The following is a 25190-nucleotide window of genomic DNA, read 5'->3' on the forward strand; positions in this document are numbered from 1 at the left end:
AAGGACAGGCTGCTACCCTCAGTCCCAGCAGACTGATTTTCCCGACACTGAGAGGCTGCGGCCAGCTCTGAGGCCATGTAGCAGAGCAAGCAGGAAGTGGCAATGAGGGTGCAGCCCCCCACCATACGCAGGGGATGGAAGTGGGCACAGGGCTGGGTGCACACAGCCTGTGCCTCCTGCAGGTAGAGCCAGAAGCGACCAATGAAGCTTCCCAGGCTGAACTCCAGCTCCAGAGGCACCAGTGTCGCCCCTTGCACCTGAGCCAAGAGCTGAGTGTGCTCCTCCACGGCACTGGAGAAGAGCTCCTGCAGGTGCTGGAGCTGCTCTGCTGGTGGGTCATGAGCCACCAGCGAGTAGGAGTGCAGGAAGCGGTCCACCTACAGGAGAGGGGACACAGGGTCAGACAGCAGCACTGGGACCACTGGGAATGGGATTCACTGCCATCTTCCTCACTCAGCCCCTTCTGAAAGGAAACAGCCCCAATCTGCCAACCCCTGCCAGGACAGACCCGTCCCCAGCTGCATCACCTGGGGCTGGTCACCCAAATACAGGATGTGACTGGCAGGAAACATAATCCTTCTGCCAAAGTGACATCCTTCTCAAGTGACATATCCATCCCAACAGCCACACTGACTCCTCTGTCACCCAGTTCTTCACCTGCAGGTGCACCTCTGTTAATGTTGTGCATCACTAAGCTTTTGTGCAGAGTCTTTGGTAACAATAAAGCAAATGTCCCCCAGAAGTTCAAGTCATTACTAGCTATTAATCTGACCCCAATGTCAACTTTTACATTGTTTGTCTGAGGACAGACATCAAATTAAAGAGCTTATAGTGGATCAAATCAAACTGCTTCCTCTTCTTGAATACAGGCACATTAACCCACTGTACCATAGGCTAAGGAGGGTTCATTCTGCATCTTACTTCAAGAGGACAGGAGCAGAGGCAGCTATGATCTCAAAGTCGTAAAAAATCTTATGAGGGCATTACCAGGGCAGAGCGTAGATCTGCTCAAGCCCTGAAACACACTGATACCTTCATGTGGCTTCCAGTTGCCTCAGAGTGCAGGCAGAATCAGCCTGCCCCTGCCCATGAATGGCAAACATATGCACCAGCTCTCTCCCAGGCCTGCACGACCTCCCTGGTATGCTAAAGCTTCTTCAAAACCAATATGATCAAGCCAGAAAATTCCTCAGACAACTGAGTGCATATATTTAAACAGGCAGGACTGGATAACACTAATTCCTAATAAATGATGATTGATATCCTCAGTCACTAATGGACAGTAAAGTACATTATCATCTTTAAATGACAAAGCACTCTGCTTCTCTATAAATACACAGCAGAGAGGCTGAACACTTCTGCCTTCCCATCAGCAATCATATGAGGGGAACAGAGAGTCCAATATGCTGGACAGACCCTCCTCTTAGGGAAGTCTGCTGCCTCCCTGGGGCCTGGGTTAAGGACATGTGGAATGATTGCTGGAGGTGACTTATTGATATGTCCCCCTCTTAAGGGAAGGTAAACCTCCAGGGTGGAATGCAGTGGATATGCAAGGAATCTGTTCCATAATAATTCCCTAAGCAACATAACCCACAACCTTAGATGTTAGCAACACCAGGGGAGCTTGGTATGCTGACTCTGAGAAACAACACAGAGGGTGGAGCGGAGTGGAGACACTGCGGCCAGGCTCTGTGATATCACTGCAGGGATGGGGAACTGGAACTACTGGAACAAGAATGGAAGGTCCCTGCATTGAATCCACTGAAGCGAGGAGGTGAAATAATGGGGGTTCTGTCAACGCTATTGTCTTACTTCTGATTTATATCAGAAGTGCCCAGTTCTGGAGTACTGACATGCTAAATCATGTTCTCTGGGTGAACTTTGCTCATTATAATCTCATTATAATACCAAAACACACCTCCACCCCAAAAGTTACCCGCCTCCAAGGTGCGACCACCCCCTCACTGAGCATGCGCTCTGAATTTTTTCTAGCATATACCTTTAAAAGCAAAGCGAGAGAACTTTATACCAATCAAAGTAAAGGTATGTATGAATAGAGTCACTCAAGCTCCACCTAAATAGGAAAAATAGGATAAAAAGGCCCAAAGAGAGGGGGACTATTAGGGAAGATACCATCATAGACAAGTCGGGAGGACATCACTGACTTCTGGGATCAGTCAACAGGCTGAACCTCTCTTCCCCCCCATAGGGATGTCTATTGGGTAAGATTTGAACACTCGGCTGTACCGAGTGCTTTCCCAGAAAACTTAGAATTCTTTAGAGCTCTTTACTTTCATAATTTAATGTGCTTGTAATCGACTGTATTATTATTTGCACATGCTTTGCAGACAGTGTATCACTGGCAATCCAAAAGAACCTGTACTGTTGCTTTAATAAACTGCGCTGCTTATTAATCTAGTCGTGATAGTTCGTTAACGCAACCAAACTCCCTAAGCCTGGTAATCCTCGTGCGTTGAACGTGGCTAAGCCAAGAGTGCAGTATGCTATTAAGTGCATCCGTCATCGTGATAGTTCAGTGTGATGGGTTAACCCTGGCTGGACGCCAGGTGCCCACCAGAGCCGTTCTATCACTCCCCCTCCTTCTCAGCTGGACAGGGGAGAGAAAATATAACAAAGAGCTTGTGGGTCGAGATAAAGACAGGAGAGATCACTCACCAATTACTGTCACGGGCAAAACAGACTCAGCTTGGGGAAAATTAACTCGATTTATTACAAATCAACCAGAATAGGGTAATGAGAAATAAAACCAAATCTCAGAACACCTTCCCTCCACCCCTCCTTTCTTCCCGGGCACAACTTCACTCCCGGATTCTCTACCAACCCCCCAGCGGCACGGGGATGGGGTTTACGGTCAGTTCATCACACGTTATTTTCTGCCTCTTCATCCTCCTCAGGGGGAGGACTCATCACACTCTTCCCCTGCTCCAGCGTGGGGTCCCACCCACGGGAGACAGTCCTCCACGAACTTCTCCAATGTGGGTCCTTCCCACGGGCTGCAGTTCTTCACAAACTGCTCCAGCATGGGTCCTTTCCACGGTGTGCAGTCCTTCAGGCACAGACTGCTCCAGCGTGGGTCCCCCACGGGGTCACAAGTCCTGCCAGAAAACCTGCTCCAATGTGGGCTCCTCTCTCCACAGATCCGCAGGTCCTGCCAGGAGCCTGCTCCAGCGTGGGCTTCCCAGGGGTCACAGCCTCCTTCAGGCACCCACCTGCTCTGGCGTGGGGTCCTCCACGGGCTGCAGGTGGATATCTGCTCCACCGTGGACCTCCATGGACTGCAGGGGGACAGCCTGCCTCACCATGGTCTTCCCCACGGGCTGCAGGGGAATCTCTGCTCCGGTGCCTGGAGCATCTCCTCCCCCTCCTTCTTCACTGACCTTGGTGTCCGCAGAGTTGTTTCTCTTACATGTTCTCACTCCTCTCTCCGGCTGCCGAATACCTCCGTCCCAACTTTTTTTCCTTCTTAAAAATGTTATCACAGAAGCATTACCACTATCGCTGATTGGCTCGGCCTTGGCCGGCGGCGGGTCCATCTTAGAGCCGGCTGGTATGGGCTCTCTCGAACACAGGGGAAGCTTCCAGCAGCTTCTTACAGAAGCCACCCCTGTAACCCCCCCCGCTACCAAAACCTTGCCACAGAAAACCAATACATTCAGCATATTGAACGTGACTGGACTTATAGCATTGAATTGGACATCACTCAGAAATTAAACCTAGCCGCCCCCAGCCCCTCTGACATCTGAGGGTAAGCTGGAACACAAGGGGGTTTATTTTCTGCCAAACTTCTTTACCCTTTAACGCAACAGGACTAGGAAACTTCCTAGCCTGGTATGACCCTCAGACTATTACCCATTATTGCCCTTCCATGTGGGTGGCGATGAAGCTGCAACGCGTAGTCCAAGGGCAATCAAAAGAGACTTCAGGGCCTTGGGACGGTTGGTAAGGGAATCTGGAGCACAGATAATTTTTTCCTCTATCCTTCCAGTTGCGGGCAGCGACACTGGAAGAAACAGATGGACCCAGTCTATTAATATATGGCTCCGTGGCTGGTGTCACCTCCAGAATTTTGGGTTTTTCAATAATGGGATGGTCTACACGGCACCAGGCCTACTGGCATGGGATAGGATTCACCTTTCTCAAAGGGGGAAGGGGGTCTGCTCATGAGCTAGCAGGGCTGATTGACAGAGCTTTAAACTAGACTTGAAGGGGGTGGGGGATAATATCAGGCTTGCCCGTGACAAGCTGTGGGATGACACATCAAGGTTAGAAGGATGGGGTGCTAACGAAAGGCCCTCAGCCTGTTGCTCTGAGATGTGCTGGGTATACTGGAGCACACTTGAAGTCTTACGGAGATGAGCCGGGGCTCCTGAGGCAATAGGAGCCAACAGGGAAACACCAGTGAAATACCTCAAAGGAATTAAGGTGTGTTCCTCTAAGAAGGTGACACGGCCAACAGCCCAGCTGAAGTGCCTCTACACCAATGCACGCAGCATGGGCAACAAACAGGAGGAGTTGGAAGCCACCGTGCTGCTAGAAAGCTGTGACCTAGTTGCCATTACTGAAACTTGGTGGGATGAATCCCATGACTGGAATGCAGCTATCGATGGCTACAGGCTGTTCAGAAGGGACAGGCGAGGAAAGAGAGGCGGAGGGGTTGCCTTCTACATCAAGAAATGGATAGATTGTGAAGAGCTGTCTCTGAAGAATAGCCACAAGCAGGTTGAAAGCTTATGGGTAAGAATTAGAGACCGAGGCAGCAAAGGAAACCTTGTGGTTGGTGTTTACTACAGGCTGCCCAATCAGGGGGAGCCTACTGACGAAGCCTTCTGTCGTGGTTTAACCCCAGCCAGCAACTAAGCACCACGCAGCCGCTCACTCACTCCTCCTCCACCCAGTGGGATGGGGGAGTGTCGTGGTTTAACCCCAGCCAGCAACTAAACACCACGCAGCCGCTCACTCACTCCCCCCCACCCAGTGGGATGGGGGAGAAAATCGGGAGAAGAAGCAAAACCCGTGGGTTGAGATAAGAACGGTTTAATAGAACAGAAAAGAAGAAACTAATAATGATAATGATAACACTAATAAAATGACAACAGCAATAATGAAAGGATTGGAATGTACAAATGATACGCAGTGCAATTGCTCACCACCCGCCGACCGACACCCAGCCAGTCCCCCGAGCGGCGAATCCCTGCCCCCCCACTTCCCCGTTTCTGTACTGGATGGGACGTCACATGGTATGGAATACACCGTTGGCCAGTTTGGGTCAGGTGCCCTGGCTGTGTCCTGTGCCAACTTCTTGTGCCCCTCCAGCTTTCTCACTGGCTGGGCATGAGAAGCTGAAAAATCCTTGACATTAGTCTAAACACTACTGAGCAACAACTGAAAACATCAGTGTTATCAACATTCTTCGCTCTGAACTCAAAACATAGCACTGTACCAGCTACTAGGAAGACAGTTAACTCTATCCCAGCTGAAACCAGGACAGTATCCACCCCTTATTCTATACCATTGACGTCATGCACAGTTCCCATACCTTTAGTTACATCCTGATCAATCATCACTTTTCCATCCCTTTAAGACATATGAGCAATGATATATATATATATATGTATACACACACAGAGATATCATTCCTTTAGTTCATGGGTCATGTTCATAAAATGTTCATTGAGTTCATTTAGTTTCCGACTCTGGGCTCCATCTGTCATACCAGTCTTTCTGGGCAGGAGGGATGGTGCAAAGTCCTCTCAGTCGGTAGAGCAGAATTGGGCTTCAGTGCAGTGTGACAAGCAGGTGACATTTGGCGCAGCAGGAGGATGGTGTGCACCGTTGGATTGTTGCATGCTGGAGTCAGTTCTGGTTCCATCACTACTGCGCTTTGCTCAGTTTTATCACAGTTCTTTTCTTGCTTGATCTAAGTGATTCTTACTATAGTACTATGGATATAGCACATAATTATAGTAAGGATAATATACAGTAGCAGGGTTATATAGCAACTAATATACAGTTTAATTCTGGCTGTTCTCACCTAAAATTAAATCCCCTTGAGGCACACATCGGACTTCCCCATCTTTTCGCATCACCCACCAAGTGCACCCAGGCCCTTGAGCAAAAGCAATCCCACGAATGGGTTTACCTTTGCCTGAGGCAGGAGTAACCCAGACTGTCTTCCCTAACATATTTTTTATGTGCACTACAGGGACTTTATCCCCTTCTACAGTATGTAAAAATTCCGACTGGGCAGGGCCACCCCGATTGGCAGATCCTCTGGTGTTGACTAACCAGGTGGCTTTTGCTAAATGTGTATCCCAATGTTTGAAAGTTCCACCCCCCATTGCTCTCAATGTAGTCTTTAACAGTCCATTGTATCGCTCAATTTTCCCAGAGGCTGGTGCATGATAGGGGATATGATACACCCACTCAATGCCATGCTCTTTGGCCCAGGTGTCTATGAGGTTGTTTCGGAAATGAGTCCCGTTGTCTGACTCAATTCGTTCTGGGGTGCCATGTCGCCACAAGACTTGCTTTTCTAGGCCCAGGATAGTGTTCCGGGCGGTGGCATGGGGCACAGAATATGTTTCCAGCCATCCAGTGGTTGCTTCCACCATCGTGAGCACATAGCGCTTGCCTTGGCGAGTTTGTGGGAGTGTGATATAGTCAATCTGCCAGGCTTCTCCATATTTATATTTCAGCCATCGCCCTCCATACCACAGGGGCTTTAACCGCTTGGCTTGCTTAATTGCAGCACATGTTTCACATTCATGGATAACCTGTGCAATAGTGTCCATGGTCAAGTCCACCCCTCGGTCACGAGCCCATCTATATGTTGCATCTCTTCCCTGATGGCCTGAAGCATCATGGGCCCACCGAGCCATAAATAGCTCACCCTTATGTTGCCAGTCCAGGTCCACCTGAGCCACTTCAATCTTGGCAGCCTGATCCACCTGTTGGTTGTTTTGATGTTCTTCAGTGGCCCGACTCTTGGGTATGTGAGCATCTACATGACGTACTTTTACAACCAGATTCTCTAGCCGGGATGCAATATCTTGCCACAGTGCGGCAGCCCAGATGGGTTTACCTCTGCGCTGCCAGTTGCTCTGCTTCCATTGCTGTAGCCAGCCCCACAGGGCATTTGCCACCATCCATGAGTCAGTATAGAGATAGAGCACTGGCCACTTTTCTCTTTCAGCAATATCTAATGCTAGCTGGATGGCTTTCACCTCTGCAAACTGACTCGATTCACCTTCTCCTTCAGCAGTTTCTGCAACTTGTCGTGTAGGACTCCATACGGCAGCTTTCCACCTCCGATGCTTTCCCACGATGCGACAGGATCCGTCAGTGAACAGGGCATATTGCCTCTCATTTTCTGGCAGTTTATTATACAATGGGGCCTCTTCAGCACGTGCCACCTCCTCCTCTGGCGACATTCCAAAATCTTTGCCTTCTGGCCAGTCCGTGATCACTTCCAAAATTCCTGGGCGACTGGGGTTTCCTATGCGAGCCCGTTGTGTGATCAGTGCAATCCACTTACTCCACGTGGCATCAGTCGCGTGATGTGTAGAGGAGACCCTCCCTTTGAACATCCAGCCCAGCACTGGCAGTCGGGGTGCTAAGAGGAGCTGTGTTTCAGTACCAACAACTTCTGAGGCAGCTTGAACTCCTTCATATGCTGCCAATATCTCCTTTTCAGTTGGAGTATAGCGAGCCTCGGATCCTCTGTATCCCCGACTCCAAAACCCCAGGGGTCGGCCTCGGGTCTCCCCAGGTGCTTTCTGCCAGAGGCTCCAGGTAGGGCCATTCTCCCCAGCTGCAGTATAGAGCACATTTTTAACATCTTGTCCTGTCCGGACTGGTCCAAGGGCTACTGCGTGAACAATCTCCCGTTTAATTTGTTCAAAGGCTTGTTGTTGCTCAGGGCCCCATTGAAAATCATTCTTCTTTCGGGTCACTTGATAGAGAGGGCTTACAATCAGACTGTAATTTGGAATATGCATTCTCCAAAACCCCACGACACCTAAGAAGGCCTGTGTTTCCTTTTTATTAGTTGGTGGAGACATAGCTGCTATTTTGTTAATCACATCCATTGGGATCTGACGACGCCCATCTTGCCATTTTATTCCTAAAAACTGGATCTCCCGTGCAGGTCCCTTGACCTTACCTTCTTTTATGGCAAAACCGGCTTTCAGAAGGATTTGGATTATTTTCTTCCCTTTCTCAAAGACTTCTTCTGCCGTGTTGCCCCATACGATGATGTCATCAATGTATTGCAGGTGTTCCGGAGCTTCACCTTTTTCCAGTGCAGTCTGGATTAGTCCATGGCAAATGGTGGGGCTGTGTTTCCACCCCTGGGGCAGTCGATTCCAAGTGTACTGGACACCCCTCCAAGTAAAGGCAAATTGTGGACGACACTCTGCTGCCAGAGGGATTGAGAAAAACGCATTAGCAATGTCAATTGTAGCATACCACTTGGCTGCCTTTGACTCTAGTTCGTATTGAAGTTCTAGCATATCTGGAACGGCAGCACTCAGCGGTGGCGTAACTTCATTCAGGCCGCGATAGTCAACTGTTAGTCTCCACTCCCCATTAGACTTTCGCACGGGCCATATGGGACTATTAAAAGGTGAGCGAGTTTTGCTGATCACTCCTTGGCTCTCCAGTTGGCGAATCAACTTGTGGATGGGAATCAGAGAGTCTCGGTTGGTGCGATATTGCCGCCGGTGCACCGTCGTGGTAGCAATTGGTACTTGTTGTTCTTCAACCCTCAGCAACCCCACAATCGAAGGGTCTTGAGAGAGACCAGGCAGGGTAGACAGCTGTTCCGTGCCCTCCGTCTCCAAGGCAGCTATACCAAAAGCCCATCGATACCCCTTTGGGTCCTTAAAATACCCTCTCCTGAGATAGTCTATGCCAAGGATGCACGGAGCCTCTGGACCAGTCACAATGGGGTGTTTCTGCCATTCATTCCCAGTTAGGCTTACTTCAGCTTCCAATACAGTTAACTCTTGGGATCCCCCTGTCACACCAGAAATAGAAATGGGTTCTGCCCCTTCATAACTTGATGGCATTAAAGTACACTGTGCGCCGGTGTCTACTAGAGCCTTATACTCCTGTGGGTCTAACGTGCCAGGCCATCGAATCCACACAGTCCAATAGACCCGGTTATCCCTTTCCTCCACCTGGCTGGAGGCAGGGCCCCTCTAATTCTGGTCAGAGTATCCAGTATTCACTTCTCGTAAAATTGGCTCAGAAGTCCCTTCAAGAGGATCAGAAATAAGATCAGCCCTTCTACTCTGTTTGGAAACCGGAGCGGCATTTTTCCTGGTAGAATCCCCTTTTGTGGTGTTTTTTCCTCGCAGCTCACGTACCCGTGCATTTAGGACCGAGGTAGGTTTTCCATCCCATTTCCTCATGTCCTCTCCATGATCACATAAGTAAAACCACAGGGCACCTCGCGGTGTGTACCTTCTATATTCTTTCTCTTGGGCAGAGGAGCGCTCACTCCTAATAGCTGAGACATTGGTCCTTACAGGTGGGCAACAGGACATCTCCTCTTTGAATTGCTGGAAATCCTCGGACAGCTTCTCCACAGCCGAAATGCAGGCTTGTAGGGAGGAGGAGAGATTCTCTTCGTATTGACGGAGTTGGCGAGCCACTTCATCCACTGTCGGTGCCTCTTCGTCTTTCCAGGTCATTATTGCCAGTGAGTTGGCATAGGACGATGGTGCGCTCCGTACAAACTTCCGCCACATGGGTCGTGTGCATTGGACTTCGTCTGGATCTTTGGGTAATTGTGGGTTGTCCGGATCATGATGAATTGTCTCTAGCACAGCTAATTCCCTCAGATATTGGATACCTTTTTCCATGGTTGTCCACTTGCTTGATTGACATATAACATCTTCCTTAAAGGGGTACCTTTCCTTCACACTTGACAGGAGTCGCCTCCAGAGGCTGATGGCTTGTGTCCCTTTTCCAATTGCCTTGTCAATGCCACCTTCCCTGGCAAGCGATCCCAGCTGCTTGGCTTCCCTACCTTCTAATTCCAAGCTATTAGCCCCATTGTCCCAGCATCGGAGGAGCCAGGTGATAATATGCTCACCTATACGGCGGCCAAAATCTTTTCGCATATCCCGCAGCTCACTCAAGGATAGGGACCGGGTTATTACCTCTGGTTCTGCCTCTTCCTCCTGTTCCCGTGATGACCCTGGTTCGCCTTCATCCTTCGCTAAGCGAACTGATTTTTTTGTATATTTCTTTTTCTGTACGGGGGCAACTGATACTGGTGCAGGTTGGTCCACTGGTTCAGTTGCAGTACCGCTCGCCGGGTCTTGGATAACCGCAGTGTCTGTTGCCAAGGTTTGGGTAGCTGCTGTGCTCGTTGCCGAGGCTGGAGGGGCTGCAGTGCCTGTCGCTGAGGTTTGGATAGCCACAGTGCTCATCGTTTTGTTGTTAGGTCCAGAGACCTTCTCTTCCCCTTGAGGGTACTGAGTGGTGTCGAACAGGGCTCGATAGGCATGGGCCAGGCCCCAGCACGTTGCAGTAATTTGTATCTCTCTGGAGCTGCCGGGGTGACAGCATACCTTTTCCAAATATTTTACTAGTTCTTCTGGATTCTGCACTTGTTCAGGGGTGAATTTCCAAAACACTGGAGGTGCCCACTTTTCTAGGTACTTGCCCATACTACCCCACACACCCTGCCACTCATAATTATCCAGCCTTGGGGCAGATCTCTGGGTGATTTTCTTAAATAGTTGTTTAACCTTAAATGAGAGCTGAACCACATTCAGAAGCATGCTAATTCCTAGCAGTAGGGCTAGGACCGTGCTGGTCCCAACATCCCAAGAGTATTCAAATTTTTCAAAATTCTCAAACACCTTTGTAACTGGACTGAAGGAGAAAGGAGAGGGGAAGAAAGGTATCCCACCCATAGACTGGTTTTCCAAGGAGGAAAGGTAAATGGTATAATTATTAATAGTTTCCCACAGATGGCTTCCACAGTATAAAGGTGACAATGCTGGGTGCAAGTACCGGATTAATCCCACAGCCGACGACTTTATCATACCATAAACCAGTGTTATACAATACATCAAAGCGAAAACCTTAATCCACCTCCCACGGATGATAAGCAGCAGAAGAGGGACTACATACAGCAAGCGAGGTGATACATAACAGAACTTTAAAAACCAGAGCAACAACTCTAAGAACACATAAATCAACATAATGACCAGCAACTATTAGACCGATATAATGAATGCTTATAACAAATTTGTTTTAACAAGCTCTGGTCAGGTTTGTCGTTATCTCAACCCTTCGTGCCCCACGTTGGGCGCCAAAAAGGACTGTCGTGGTTTAACCCCAGCCAGCAACTAAACACCACGCAGCCGCTCACTCACTCCCCCCCACCCAGTGGGATGGGGGAGAAAATCGGGAGAAGAAGCAAAACCCGTGGGTTGAGATAAGAACGGTTTAATAGAACAGAAAAGAAGAAACTAATAATGATAATGATAACACTAATAAAATGACAACAGCAATAATGAAAGGATTGGAATGTACAAATGATACGCAGTGCAATTGCTCACCACCCGCCGACCGACACCCAGCCAGTCCCCCGAGCGGCGAATCCCTGCCCCCCCACTTCCCCGTTTCTGTACTGGATGGGACGTCACATGGTATGGAATACACCGTTGGCCAGTTTGGGTCAGGTGCCCTGGCTGTGTCCTGTGCCAACTTCTTGTGCCCCTCCAGCTTTCTCACTGGCTGGGCATGAGAAGCTGAAAAATCCTTGACATTAGTCTAAACACTACTGAGCAACAACTGAAAACATCAGTGTTATCAACATTCTTCGCTCTGAACTCAAAACATAGCACTGTACCAGCTACTAGGAAGACAGTTAACTCTATCCCAGCTGAAACCAGGACAGGGAGAGAATCAAAAAAAAGTAAAACTCATGGGTTGAGATAAGAACAGTTTAATAGAACAGAAAGGAAGAAAATAATAATAATAATAAAATGACAATAATAATAAAAGGATTGGAACATACAAGTGATGCACAATGCAATTGCTCACCACCTGCTGACAGATGCCCAGTTAGTCCCCGAGCGGCAATCCCCCCAGCCCCACTCCCCCCAGTTTATATACTAGATGTGACATCACATGGTATGGAATACCCTGTTGGCCAGTTTGGGTCAGCTGCCCTGGCTGTGTCCCCTCCCAACTTCTTGCGCCCCTCCAGTCTTCTTGCTGGCAGGGCATGAGAAGCTGAAAAATCCTTGACTTAGTCTAAACACTACTTAGCAACAACTGAAAACATCAGTGTGTTATCAACATTCTTCTCATACTAAATCCAAAACATAGCACTATACCAGCTACTAGAAAGAACATTAACTATCCCAGCTGAAACCAGGACACCTTCTTACTCCAGCTGCAGGAGGCATTGTGCTCACAGGCTCTCATCCTGCTGGGGACTTCAACCACCCCAACATCTGCTGGAAAAGTAGCACAGCGAGCTCTAGGCAACCCAGAAGACTTCTGGAGTGCATTGAGGATAACTTCTTAAGCCAGATAATAGACAGCCCTACCAGAGGGGATGTGATACTGAACCTGATGGTCACCAATGCAAGTGAGCTAATTGGTGATGTCAAGATTGGAGGCAGCCTGGGCTGCAGTGATCATGCACTGGTGGAGTTCGCAGTCCTGAGGGATATGGGTCAGGCAAAGAGTAAAGTCAGGACCCTGAATTTTAGGAAAGCAAACTTCCAGCTGTTCAAGGAGTTAGTCAATAGAACCCCCTGGGAAACTGCCCTCAGGGACAAGGGAGCAGAACAGAGCTGGCAGATCTTTAAGGATGCTTTCCATAGAGTGCTAGAGTTCTCAATCCCCAGGTGTAAGAAATCAGGAAAGGAAGGCAAGAGACCAGCATGCATGAGTCAAGACCTGCTGGTCAAACTAAAGGGCAAGAAGGAAATGCACAGGCAGTGGAGGCAGGGACAGGTAACCTGGGAAGACTATAAGGATGCTGCCCGGTTGTGTAGGAATGGGGTCAGGAAGGCCAAGGCGCGGCTGGAGCAGAACTTGGCAAGGGACACAAAGAATAATAAGGGCTTCTACAGGTATGTCAGCCAGAAAAGGAAGGTCAAAGAAAGTGTACTCCCCCAATGAACGCAACTGGCAAACTGGTAACAATGAATGAGGAGAAGGCCGAGGTACTCAACAACTTTTTTGCCTCAGTCTTCACTGGCAACCTCTCTCCCCACACCTCTTGAGTGGATGGACCTTCCACTGTAAGAGAAGATCAGGTTCAAGACCACCTGAGGAACCTGAACATACATAAGTCTATGGGACCTGACAAGATGCATCCCAGAGTCCCGAGGGAATTGGCTGATGTAGTTGCCAAGCCACTCTCCATGATATTTGAAAAGTCATGGCAGTCAGGTGAAGTCCCCAGTGACTAGAAAAAGGGAAACATTGCACCCATGTCTAAAAAGGTGTTTGGGGTTTGTGTGGTGGGGTTTTGGTAGCAGGGGAGGAGCTGCAGGGATGACACCCTTCTTCTGGTGGCTGGGGACCATGGCATGACAGAGACCGGAGACCATGGCAGCAACAGTGAGAAGGAAATGAATGCAGCGCTGTTTGTGTACAGCAAAACACCCCTATTTGGCACTGGCCCTCCTGAGGTGAGAAGAAACTGATCCTTAGCTGCCACTGCCTGAAGTGGTATCCAGGATGAAAACTGCATCCTGGGGTTACAGAGAGTAACTGTTGTTTAGATTGAGAGGGCCTGGGAGTCTTGTCACCTTTCCCAAGAGAACAGTGGAAAGGCTGACACAGGATGCAGGTGACTGAAGTGTTAGGGACCCATGTTCAGGCCCCTCCAGCTGTGAGGGGTGTTTGAGTGGGGCCAGGCAAGCTGTTAGACAGCCAGGGCCAGACCTAAGGACCTGCAGCTCCCAGCAGGCATCCTCCCCTCCACAGGGCACTCAGGGAGGGCTGAGCTGTGCCTCTGCCTTCCCCTGTGTTTTTTCCCCTTCTGGCTTTCCCAGATTCTCCTCTGAACAGGGATGCCTCCCCCACTGTCCTCTAGCCCGAGTGAAAAGCCACACTGTTGTGTTCTTTCTGAATTTCCAGTTCCTCCCCTGTCTCTCCAGGAGCCTGAGGCCATTCCCCAGGTGAACCTGGTGCCCACTGTGGCCCTGCTGCTGGGTGTGCCCACTCCCTACAGTAACATCGCGGAGGTGATGGCTGAGCTTTTCTCTGGTGTCCTGGTTTCAGCTGGGATAGAGTTAACTGTCTTCCTAGTAGCTGGTACAGTGCTATGTTTTGAGTTCAGAGCGAAGAATGTTGATAACACACTGATGTTTTCAGTTGTTGCTCAGTAGTGTTTAGACTAATGTCAAGGATTTTTCAGCTTCTCATGCCCAGCCAGTGAGAAAGCTGGAGGGGCACAAGAAGTTGGCACAGGACACAGCCAGGGCACCTGACCCAAACTGGCCAACGGGGTATTCCATACCATGTGACGTCCCATCCAGTATAGGAACGGGGAAGTGGGGGGCAGGGATTCGCCGCTCGGGGACTGGCTGGGTGTCGGTCGGCGGGTGGTGAGCAATTGCACTGCGCATCATTTGTACATTCCAATCCTTTCATTATTGCTGTTGTCATTTTATTAGTGTTATCATTATCATTATTAGTTTCTTCTTTTCTGTTCTATTAAACCGTTCTTATCTCAACCCACGGGTTTTGCTTCTTTTCCCGATTTTCTCCCCCATCCCACTGGGTGGGGGGGATTGAGTGAGCGGCTGCGTGGTGTTTAGTTGCTGGCTGGGGTTAAACCACGACACTCTGGGGATGGCGACACTGTGTCTGCAGCCTTGCAGCAGCTCTCGGTCTATCACATCAACACCAAGCAGGTACGGCCTACGGTAGGCCTCCCCATTGAACTAGAGAGGAGGAGTGTTGCGGACACATATTTAGCTAACGGTCGCAAAAGCATTCCAGACGCCTTTAGAAGGCCTTGAACAGAATAAACAAGAAGACAAAAAAAAAGAAAGATGCCAATTAGAAGAACACAGGTGCACATTCCAAGATAAAGGGATCTTGGCACTAAGAACCTTAATTCGGCAGTTTATCTTGACCAATTAGGCTGAGACAAGTTTTGCATGTTTTAGTTAGTATAACCAATTGTGTCCTATGTTTATGCGCGTGTACAGAGTTAGTATAACCAATTGTGTCCTATGTTTATGCGCGTGTAGAGAGTTAGTATAACCAATTATATTTTAGCTTATGGCGCGTGGATAGCTGATGTTTAGCTTGACAAGGTATATAAGCACGCTATTTGGGCAATAAAGGGAGAACAACTTTAACCGTATCGGTGTCCGGTTGTTACTCAGCTCACATCTCCCGATGGTTCCCTGCAACTAGTGGCGCCCGAACAGGGACCTGACAGTTTGCTGAAACCTCCAAAGCATCGCAGAACAGTGATACCGGGAGGCTGGACCTGGCAGCTTGCTGAAACCTCCAAAGCATCGCAGAACAGTGATACCGGGAGGCTGGGGACGTGAGAAGCAGAGGTGGGCACGAGCCGAAAGTAAAGCGTCGGAGCCTGGAGTTCGCGCAGCTGAGCGACCCTCTGCAAAGGTAAGAACCGTCATGGAAGACGAGGCGGCGGTTCGGCTCCTCGCAAGTATCCTCTCAATGAGAGGGCTCGAGGCAGATATTAAAGGGATTCAAGCCCTTGTTAAGTGGGCCCGAGAGAAGGGACGGTGCCAGTCAGCTCCGCTTTTCTTCAGCCAGCAAGAATGGCGAGAGGTTGGGGGAGGAGATGGGGTCTACGCTTTCCAAAGAAGAAGAAGCAGTAGTTAAGCTCCTCCAACATATACTCTCAAAGAGAGGCATAAAATATGATGAAGCTTGTTTAAAGCGGCTTTTACAATGGAGCAAGGACAGAAACCTTTTAATTAGTGTGGGTACAGCTTTTGAGCTTAGTACCTGGGAAGCTATCGGAACCTCCCTATGGGATGAAATTAGTGACGGGTCTAAAGAAGTTAAAGGTCTTGCAACTTTATGGAAAGTAATTAAGACAACTCTGCAAGAAATGAAAGCAGATCGTAAAGCATCTGCGTCTGCTTTTGCTGCTCTCTCTCCCACCGCAAGCGAAGGAGAAACGCGGGGAGAAAAACATAATGCAGCGAGAGAGACTTTTGGCTTCCCTGGAGCTTGTCCACCTGCTCCTGTGCCCTTGGCTTCTGCTCCACTCCCTGGGACTGCCGATATTAATCAGCCATCTGACAGTTCCCAAGCCTCCCTAACCGTATGCTTAAAGGAAACCCTACAGAATCAGGAAGCGAGTAAAAATCCGCCTACGAGAAAACAGCCCCCAGATATTGCCGCTCAACATGAACAAATTATACCTAGCATATACCCTCCATTGCCTCCATCTACGCCTGGGTCGCCTCAAGAGCATGAAGAGGGGCCGGAGCTCACTTTGCAGCAGTTGCAGTCAGTAATAGAAAAGCTGGCACAGCTGGAGGCTGCTGTGAAGCGAGAAAGACTGCCAGCCGTATCCTTTGATGCACCCTCCCCCCCCCCCCCCTTCCTTCAAACCCTTTTTTACCTCTGTCCCCTCCTTGTCCTACACCTATACCTCTGCCTTCTCCACCTCCCAGGGAACCAATCCCCACCTTTCCAGAAACAACGGACTCCCAGAATAAATGGCGGGGAATTATTCGTGATGCCTTAATTGAGGGAGAAATCACAGCAGCTCCCACAGCGTTTCCGGTTATTGCTGGGGCTGGGGGTGGACCTAATCAATGGGTTCCATTTGATTGGAAAATCATAAAAGAAACAAAGGTTGCAATTGCTCAGTATGGTTTAAAATCTCCTTTTACGCAGGCAGTTTTGTCCCATATATTTTCTGGGTCAACCTTAACTCCACATGACTCGTGAATGCTTGCTAAAACCTTGTTGTCGCCGTCACAACAGTTATATTTTTTTCCATAGGTGGCAGGAACTCTGCGATGATGCAGAGGCAGGAAATAGGGGACGTCAACAAAATGATCCCTTATTTCAATGTACTGCTCAAATGCTGATGGGTTCTGGACCATTTTCAAACGCCGCTTGGCAAGCTCAATTTGATACTCAAGTTTTAATGCAATCATCACAGGAATTGGCATTTAAAGCTCTCCAAAGCATACCCGAGCAAGGAAAGGTTTCTCCTTCCTATGTTAATATTCGGCAGGGAGAATCTGAACCATTTGCTCAGTTTATAGACAGACTGCATACCGCATTGGAATCTCACGCAGATCTTGATGGTAACATGAAGGTTAAGTTGCTTGATCAGGTGGCGTTTGAAAATGCAAATGCGAAAACAAAGCAAGTATTGTGCACGTTACCTCGAGGTGTTACTGTTAGTGAGATGTTAGAAGCTTGCGACCGTTTGGGTGAACAAGGGAAAGCTGCTCTTTTTGCTTCTGCATTTGCCACAGCAGTGCGACCTCTGCTACAAACAAAATGCGGGGAAAGGTCAGGAGGCGCAATGTAAAGTTTATGGTAAGGTCTCTGGTGAAACACAACGCGATCGATGTGGGAAAAGAGGCCACATGACTAGAGAATGTAAATCAAAGTACCATGTCAGCTGCAGGGTTTTGGGAAACTACCAACTGAGCGCGAGATCCCCGCGCACTATGACACAAATACAGGGTGTCTGGACAGCGTCCCCTCCGCCACAGCAGGAAGTGCCGGAGTGGACGTGGCAACAGCAGTAGAAGTAACTTTGTTGGACACAAAGGTGCATTGCATTCCATCTAAACATGAAAGGACCTCTTGGTCATGGATTATGTGCGATATTGTTGGGGCGATCGTCAACATCTCGACAGGGGATTTTTGTCTTACCAGGAGTAATTGATGCTGATTACACTGGTGTGATCATGATCATGGTCCAAACAATAACGCTACCCGTGAATATTGTGAAAGGTGCACGCATAGCGCAGTTAGTTCCGTTTGAATCCCGAGTACCAAAATCTGGCAAACTTTTGCGAGGAGATGCAGGTTTTGGATCCTCTGGTTCACCTGCAGTGCTATTGGCCTTAAATATTCAAAAGTCAAAACCAGAGGAGACAGTGAGAATTATGGGACCAAAAAACGAAACCATTGTTTTAAAAATGATCATTGATACGCGAGCAGATGTTACCGTAATTCCCAGAAGTAAATGGCCTAATGAATGGCAGCTAATACACACCACTGAAGGGATTTATGGAATTGGTGGGATGCAATCCACTAGTGTGAGCAAAGAGCATTTAAATTTCTGCTTTTCTGACAGCTCTGAGGTGAAAACACGACCATACGTTTTGAACGTTCCCATCGCATTGATTGGGCGAGACATCTTGAGTCAACTGGGTGCGAGGCTGACAACTCAGGGTTTTTAATCGCGGCCATTGAAGGACTGCCAATCCTAAAACTGAGATGGAAAACTGAAACACCGGTATGGGTTGATCAATGGCCACTCAATGCAGAAAAGCTGTCCAAGATTCAAGAGTTAGTACAAGAGCAGCTAGAGGCAGGACATATAGTTCCCTCTACTAGCCCATGGAATACCCCAATTTTTACCATCCCAAAGAAAAATGGGAAATGGCGTTTGTTGCACGATCTGCATGCGATCAATGCAGTAATGCATGATATGGGAGCCTTACAACCTGGATTGCCCTCCCCGGTAATGATTCCAGTAGATTGGAACATTTTGATTATTGATCTGAAAGATTGTTTTTTTTTTACTATACCGTTACATCCTGAAGATCAAGAGAAGTTTGCTTTTACAGTACCATCAATAAATAAGGCAGAGCCTGCACAACGGTATCAATGGACAGTTTTACCACAGGGAATGAAAAACTCTCTACCATGTGTCAACATTTTGTTGCTTGGGCTTTGAAACCAATCAGAGAAAGATTTGCTCAATTTCTGATCTATCACTATATGAATGATATATTGAATGCAGGGAAAAAATCACGGAAAGCAGCTTGTGTGTGGCAGGAGGATGGAAAATGGCAGACGCACGTGCTGCAAGGAGACGGGCAAGATAGCCTGCAGACCTTAGAGCTCAAGGCGGCCTGTTGGACCTTCTTAAAATGGACTGATGAACCTTTGAATGTGGTGTCTGATTCGTTGTATGTCATCGGAGTAGTGCGCCGCATAGAGGACGCCCTACTGAAGCGTACTGCCAACCCTCGGCTAGGAAGTTTGTTTCAAGAATTGCGGCGCACCATTAACACAAGGCAACATCAGTATTGTGTCATCCACATTAGAAGTCATATGTGGGACGTTGGCCTAGGGGAAGGAAACGCCAGAGCAGATGCTGCAGTCAGTTGGATCACATACATGCCTCCCTTGAATCAGTTTAAACAGGCACGGAATAGTCATGCAAACTTTCATCAGAATGCCCATGCATTGCGAAAACAATTTAGACTTACACATGCGGAGGCCCAAGGAATTGTTCGAACATGCCCCCAGTGCAGCCATCATGGCCCAGGCCTCGGTTTGGGAGTCAACCCAAAAGGCTTGCGAGCCCTTGAACTGTGGCAGATGGACGTTACCCATGTAACAGAATTTGGGCGTCTGAAATATGTGCATGTTACAGTTGATACGTTTTCAAAATTCATTTGGGCCACTGCTTTACCTGGAGAGCGAACTCTTCATGTAAAGAAGCATCTCACAGCTTGTTTTTCTGTTATGGGGGTCCCAGAACATATTAAGACAGACAATGGCCCAGCTTACACAAGTCAGAGCGTTTCTCGATTTTTTGGCTACTTGAGGGGTAAAACACAGCACTGGACTCCTGCATTCTCCAACTGGTCAAGCTATTATTGAAAGAACACACAGAGTACTAAAGGACTATCTTGCCAAGCAAAAGGCTACAGAGGAATTAGACCCTGTACAGCGACTACACAAGGCTCTTTTTACTTTGAATTATCTGTGCTTAACAGAAGGCAGGGAGGAGCCGCCTGTGGTCATACATCATACAACAGGTGAAGGACCATTGTGGGTACCAGCGCGATTTACCCGAGCTGCACGACAACCGAGAGAAGCCGACAAGAACGAAGAAGACATCTGTGCCTCAGCAAATTAGCGGCCCTGCTGGCCTTTTAGACAGTGTGTGTGAAGTTTGAGAGAAAGATACCTTGTAATATTAAGATGAGCACTAATCAAAAGATTGGCAATCGTTTGAGCCCGAAAGGGTACCATTTGTGTATAACAAGTCTGTTCCTACAGTAGGTGACGAGCGTCATAGCCATACATCGCATTAACCCTCAAGTAAACATGTGGGTCACATGGGCAAATGAGACGGGACAGCACTCTTTTTGTTTGGCAATGGCATCAGCTGCAGATCCATTTTGCACTTGTTTAATTGGAATACCCCAATTTAATGCAGAGGATTTTAAGAGTCATAGCACTGGAAACTGTAGCAAAAGTCAGTCAGTAGCACAGTGTGCTGCGCAATTAATTAATATGGCAAACGTCTCGTTGCCCTGGGACCCGCAAGAGCTAGATCTGCTGGGATCAATGCCCATTGACAACTCTACCAAAAACGTAACGCAAACTTGTTTTGTATTTGGCGGTTCGTTATTTGCTGGCACAAACATGTATAAACCTCAGAGTTGGTCTCAGTGGACCAATGTAACAAGCCGCTCTACGATATATGGCTATATGAATGCAGGAGATTTTTGTGGTACCAGCCGCACCGAAAGTCAAAACCAAGGCCTTGGCGCCTTAGGAGCAGAAACAAAAGGCAGTAAGCAATCTATATGGGTAAACAATACTGCTAAAGCCTTACCACCTGGAGTGTTTTTAATTTGTGGCGACCGAGCTTGGCAAGGCCTGCCAAAAAATGCAATAGGAGGACCGTGCTATTTAGGTAAGCTCACCTTATTTGCACCTACCATTAGGACTTGGAGGAACCTTACAAGAAACCACCCTCGGAGCAAGCGAGCAATAACGCGGTTGACTCCGAGTGCAATGATAATGTGGAACTTTTGGGAACACCTGCAAGGGTAGTGTTGTCTCTCCTCCTCCCGGGTGGTGCAGCAGGGAACGCTTTGAACAATTTAAATAAGCTTGCTTGTTGGACGCAAAAGCAGTTTAACACAACTGCTGATGTAATCACGCAATTATTAGCTGATCAGAGTAGCTTGCGCCATGCTGTTTTACAAATTAGAGCTGCCATTGATTTTTTGTTATTAGCCCAAGGACATGGCTGTGAAGATTTTGAAGGAATGTGTTGTATGAACTTCACTGATCATTCTGAATCCATTCACAAGGCACTGTCGCTGATGAAACAACGCATGTCTCATATTACAGTGTCAACATCTCCATTTGATGAGTGGCTAGCCAGCTTGGGCCTTGGTGGATGGCTGGGAAACTTATTTAAGGAAGGAGTTCGTTTGATTATTTATGGATTGATATTTGTTTTAGCAGCATGTATATGTGTGTCATGCATAAAAAAGGGTTTAGAAAAGATAGTAAGTCAGGCCTGGCTTGTCCAAAAACAAAAAGGGGGAATTGTGGGAGATTTCATGGAAAATGGGGGACATTTCTTTGAGCCTGATTATTTAGAGTTAGCATAAGTAGGCCGCAGTTAGCATGAGCGGGCCAGAGTACGTGACAGCTGCAGTATGAACGGACTTTGAACCACCAGAAAAACAATGGACATGAGGAACTTGGACAGTGGAGCAATTAATAAACAAGATAACAGAACTGCAGAGGCAAGAAGGAGCTGCAAGAGCTTTAACGCAATTAAGAAAGCTGTCATTTCGGCTTAGAGCATTTAGCTGCGGGATGGGGACTTAGGAGTTGGTTTGTATCTTTGTTAAAAATCGGGGTTTCTTTTATTCTTGTGTATTTTATTAGGTATAATGTTGCTTTTACTGTGTTTAATTAATTGTGTTCATAGATCTTGTAGGTTACCTTGATCAACATAACAGGTCAAGATTCTCTGTGCATTGCAACCGCATCACAAGGCCCATGAACCAATAGACAGGGTGGCTATGACTCGTGCAGCGCGCCTGGCCAGCAAGCGCATGCATCATAGGCTCCCCATGTTGCAACCGAGGCAGATTTTGGCACCCGCTGGCCACGTGTGCTGAAATCCGTTCCTCTGCAGATGTATAAATACCAGGATTTTCCGAAGAGCATCGGGCTGGTGTATGGCAAGGCCATCGTTGCCTACGTGGGGACGCCCACATAAAGCTGGCACCTACCGATTGCTGGGCTGAGTTTGCGGCGCAAGACAGCACAAGAATGTATGGATGGTCCATCTTCCTCACAGTCCTCGGTTGGATGTAGTCACGGATACTTCCGCAAGCCAAAGAAACATCTGGGTGACCCTGGCTGACGTGACCGGACAAGATTGCTTATGCCTCCGTACAGCAGCACCAAGCAATCCCTTTTTCACAGGTTTAATAGGGGGTTCCACTGGCATCAACGAAGTTTAAGAACTTATTGATGGAGACAATTGATGAAAAACAAAAAAGGGGGAATTGTTGCGGACACATATTTAGCTAACGGTCACAAAAGCATTCCAGACGCCTTTAGAAGGCCTTGAACAGAATAAACAAGAAGACAAAAAAAAAGAAAGATGCCAATTAGAAGAACACAGGTGCACATTCCAAGATAAAGGGATCTTGGCACAAAGAACCTTAATTCGGCAGTTTATCTTGACCAATTAGACTGAGACAAGTTTCGCATGTTTTATTTAGTATAACCAATTGTGTCCTATGTTTATGCGCGTGTACAGAGTTAGTATAACCAATTGTGTCCTATGTTTATGCGCGTGGACAGAGTTAGTATAACCAATTATATTTTAGCTTATGGCACGTGGATAGCTGATGTTTATAAGCACGCTATTTGGGCAATAAAGGGAGAACAACTTTAACTGTATCGGTGTCCGGTTGTTACTCGGCTCACGTCTCCAGATGGTTCCCTGCAACAGAGGAGGAATGGCTTTTTAAGCAAATACCTCTTCCGTTTGGTGGAGGTGGGGTGGTGACATGGTGTTATCTTCGTGGGGAGCTTATTTTGAAGTTACCTCCTTGCAGTGTTTGCTCCAGTAAAAGGCAGTATCATTTTCGCAAAAGAGAAATTGGAGATACCTGTTTAGTACTTGGTGGTGAGTGCTGTGGTGTGGAAAATACTGGCCTGGAAGGTGGGATTTGCTTCAGGGTGAGAATTGGTCATAGATGGTCAGAGGTGGATTTGGTTATTGGGGAGGCTGTTTCCTCAAGGCTGAAGATGACTAGGAGCAAGTTTTCTTAACGGAGATTCAAGAATACAAATGGGTGTTTTGATGCTGCTTCAGTTTTGGAGAAGCAGTATTAGCTAAAAAGCTATTCTAGATCAGTGACAGAAGGAAAACAGTAACAAAGGACTAAATAAAAGAAACACCATGTAACAGGTGACAGTAAAGTGGGATAGAGAAGAAACAGTTTACACCAAGCACAACGAAATACAGAACCCCAACAGCTGAATGACAAAATTTGAATGAGAATGACTATACCAGGCATAAAAGAAGCCCAAGCAATGGAGCAGGCCATGTGCCAGGGCAAGCCAGAGCCTCTATGGAGGATATGAGAGCCGTAAGTTGTGGCTCTTGGCATGTGTTTTGGATTTGTGTGATGGGGTTTTTTGGTAGTGGGGGAGGGGCCGCAGGGGAGGCTCCTGTGAGAAGCTGCTAGAAGCTTCCCCGGCTCTTGGGTCAGACCCACCTCTGGCCAAGGCCGACCCAATCAGTGACGGTGGTAGCACCTCTGGGATAACATATTTAAGAAGGGGAACCTGCAGTGAGTGAGGAGATGATTGGAATGTGAGGGGAACACCTATGCAGATACCAAGGTCAGTGAAGAAGGAGGGGGAGGAGGTGCGCCAGAGGAGGTGATGCCCCTGCAGCCTGTGGTGAGACGGCAGGCTGTCCCCCTGCAGCCCATGGAGGTGAACAGTGGAGCAGATGCCCACCTGCAGCCCGTGGAGGACCCCATGCCAGAGCAGTTGGATGCCCCCAAAGATGGCTGTGACTCCATGGGAAAGCCCGCGCTGGAGCAGTCTGTGACTGAAGATCGGCCCGCGGAAGGGACCCATGCCAGGGAAGTTCATGAAGGACTGCAGCCTGTGGGAAGGACTTATGTTGGAGAAGTATGTGAAGGACTGTCTCCCATGGGAGGGACACCACGCTGGAGCAAGGGAAGAGTGAGGAGTCCTCCCCCTGAGGAGGAAGGAGCAGCAGAGACAATGTGTGATGAACTGACCCCAACCCCCATTTCCAGTCTCCCTGCGCCACCGGGGGGAGGAGGTAGAGAAAACTGGGAGTGGAGTTGAGCCAGGAAGGAGGGAGGGGTGGGGGAAGGTGTTTTAAGATTTGGTTTTACTTCCTAATATCCTTGTTATGATTTGATTGGTAGTAAATTAAATTGATTTTGTTTTTTCCCCAAGTTGAGCCTGTCTTTTGCCTGTGACCATAAGTGGTAAGTGATCCCTCCCTGTCCTTGTCTAGACCCATGAGCTTTTCTTTATATTTTCTCCTCATCCCACTAGGCTGCAGGTGGGCATCTGCTCCACTGTTCACCTCCATGGGCTGCAGGGGGACAGCCTGCCGTCTCACCACAGGCTGCAGGGGCATCACCTCCTCTGGCGCACCTCCTCCCCCTCCTTCTTCACTGACCTTGGTATCTGCATAGGTGTTCCCCTCACATTCCAATCATCTCCTCACTCACTGCAGGTTCCCCTTCTTAAATATGTTATCCCAGAGGTGCTACCACCGTCACTGATTGGGTCGGCCTTGGCCAGAGGTGGGTCTGACCCAAGAGCCGGGGAAGCTTCTAGCAGCTTCTCACAGGAGCCTCCCCTGCGGCCCCTCCCCCACTACCAAAAAACCCCATCACACAAATCCAAAACACATGCCAAGAGCCACAACTTACGGCTCTCATATCCTCCATAGAGGCTCTGGCTTGCCCTGGCACATGGCCTGCTCCATTGCTTGGGCTTCTTTTATGCCTGGTATAGTCATTCTCATTCAAATTTTGTCATTCAGCTGTTGGGGTTCTGTATTTCGTTGTGCTTGGTGTAAACTGTTTCTTCTCTATCCCACTTTACTGTCACCTGTTACATGGTGTTTCTTTTATTTAGTCCTTTGTTACTGT

The 25190-nt window shown here is 48.3% G+C and overlaps 1 protein-coding gene across 1 annotated transcript in view; it reads right to left on the reverse strand.

Annotated features, from left to right (window-relative positions):
- The window catches only part of LOC128136154 (GPI ethanolamine phosphate transferase 3-like), a gene marked incomplete at its 5' end in the record, with an annotated part of 66540 nt that overhangs the window by 13672 nt on the left and 27678 nt on the right, over nucleotides 1-25190 (reverse strand). Inside the window, 1 exon segment of the mRNA XM_052775326.1 lies at nucleotides 7-377. Within this exon segment, the coding sequence (XP_052631286.1) occupies nucleotides 7-377 (371 nt within the window).

This window comes from Harpia harpyja, chromosome W (assembly GCF_026419915.1).
Source record: "Harpia harpyja isolate bHarHar1 chromosome W, bHarHar1 primary haplotype, whole genome shotgun sequence".
Lineage (NCBI taxonomy): Eukaryota > Metazoa > Chordata > Aves > Accipitriformes > Accipitridae > Harpia > Harpia harpyja.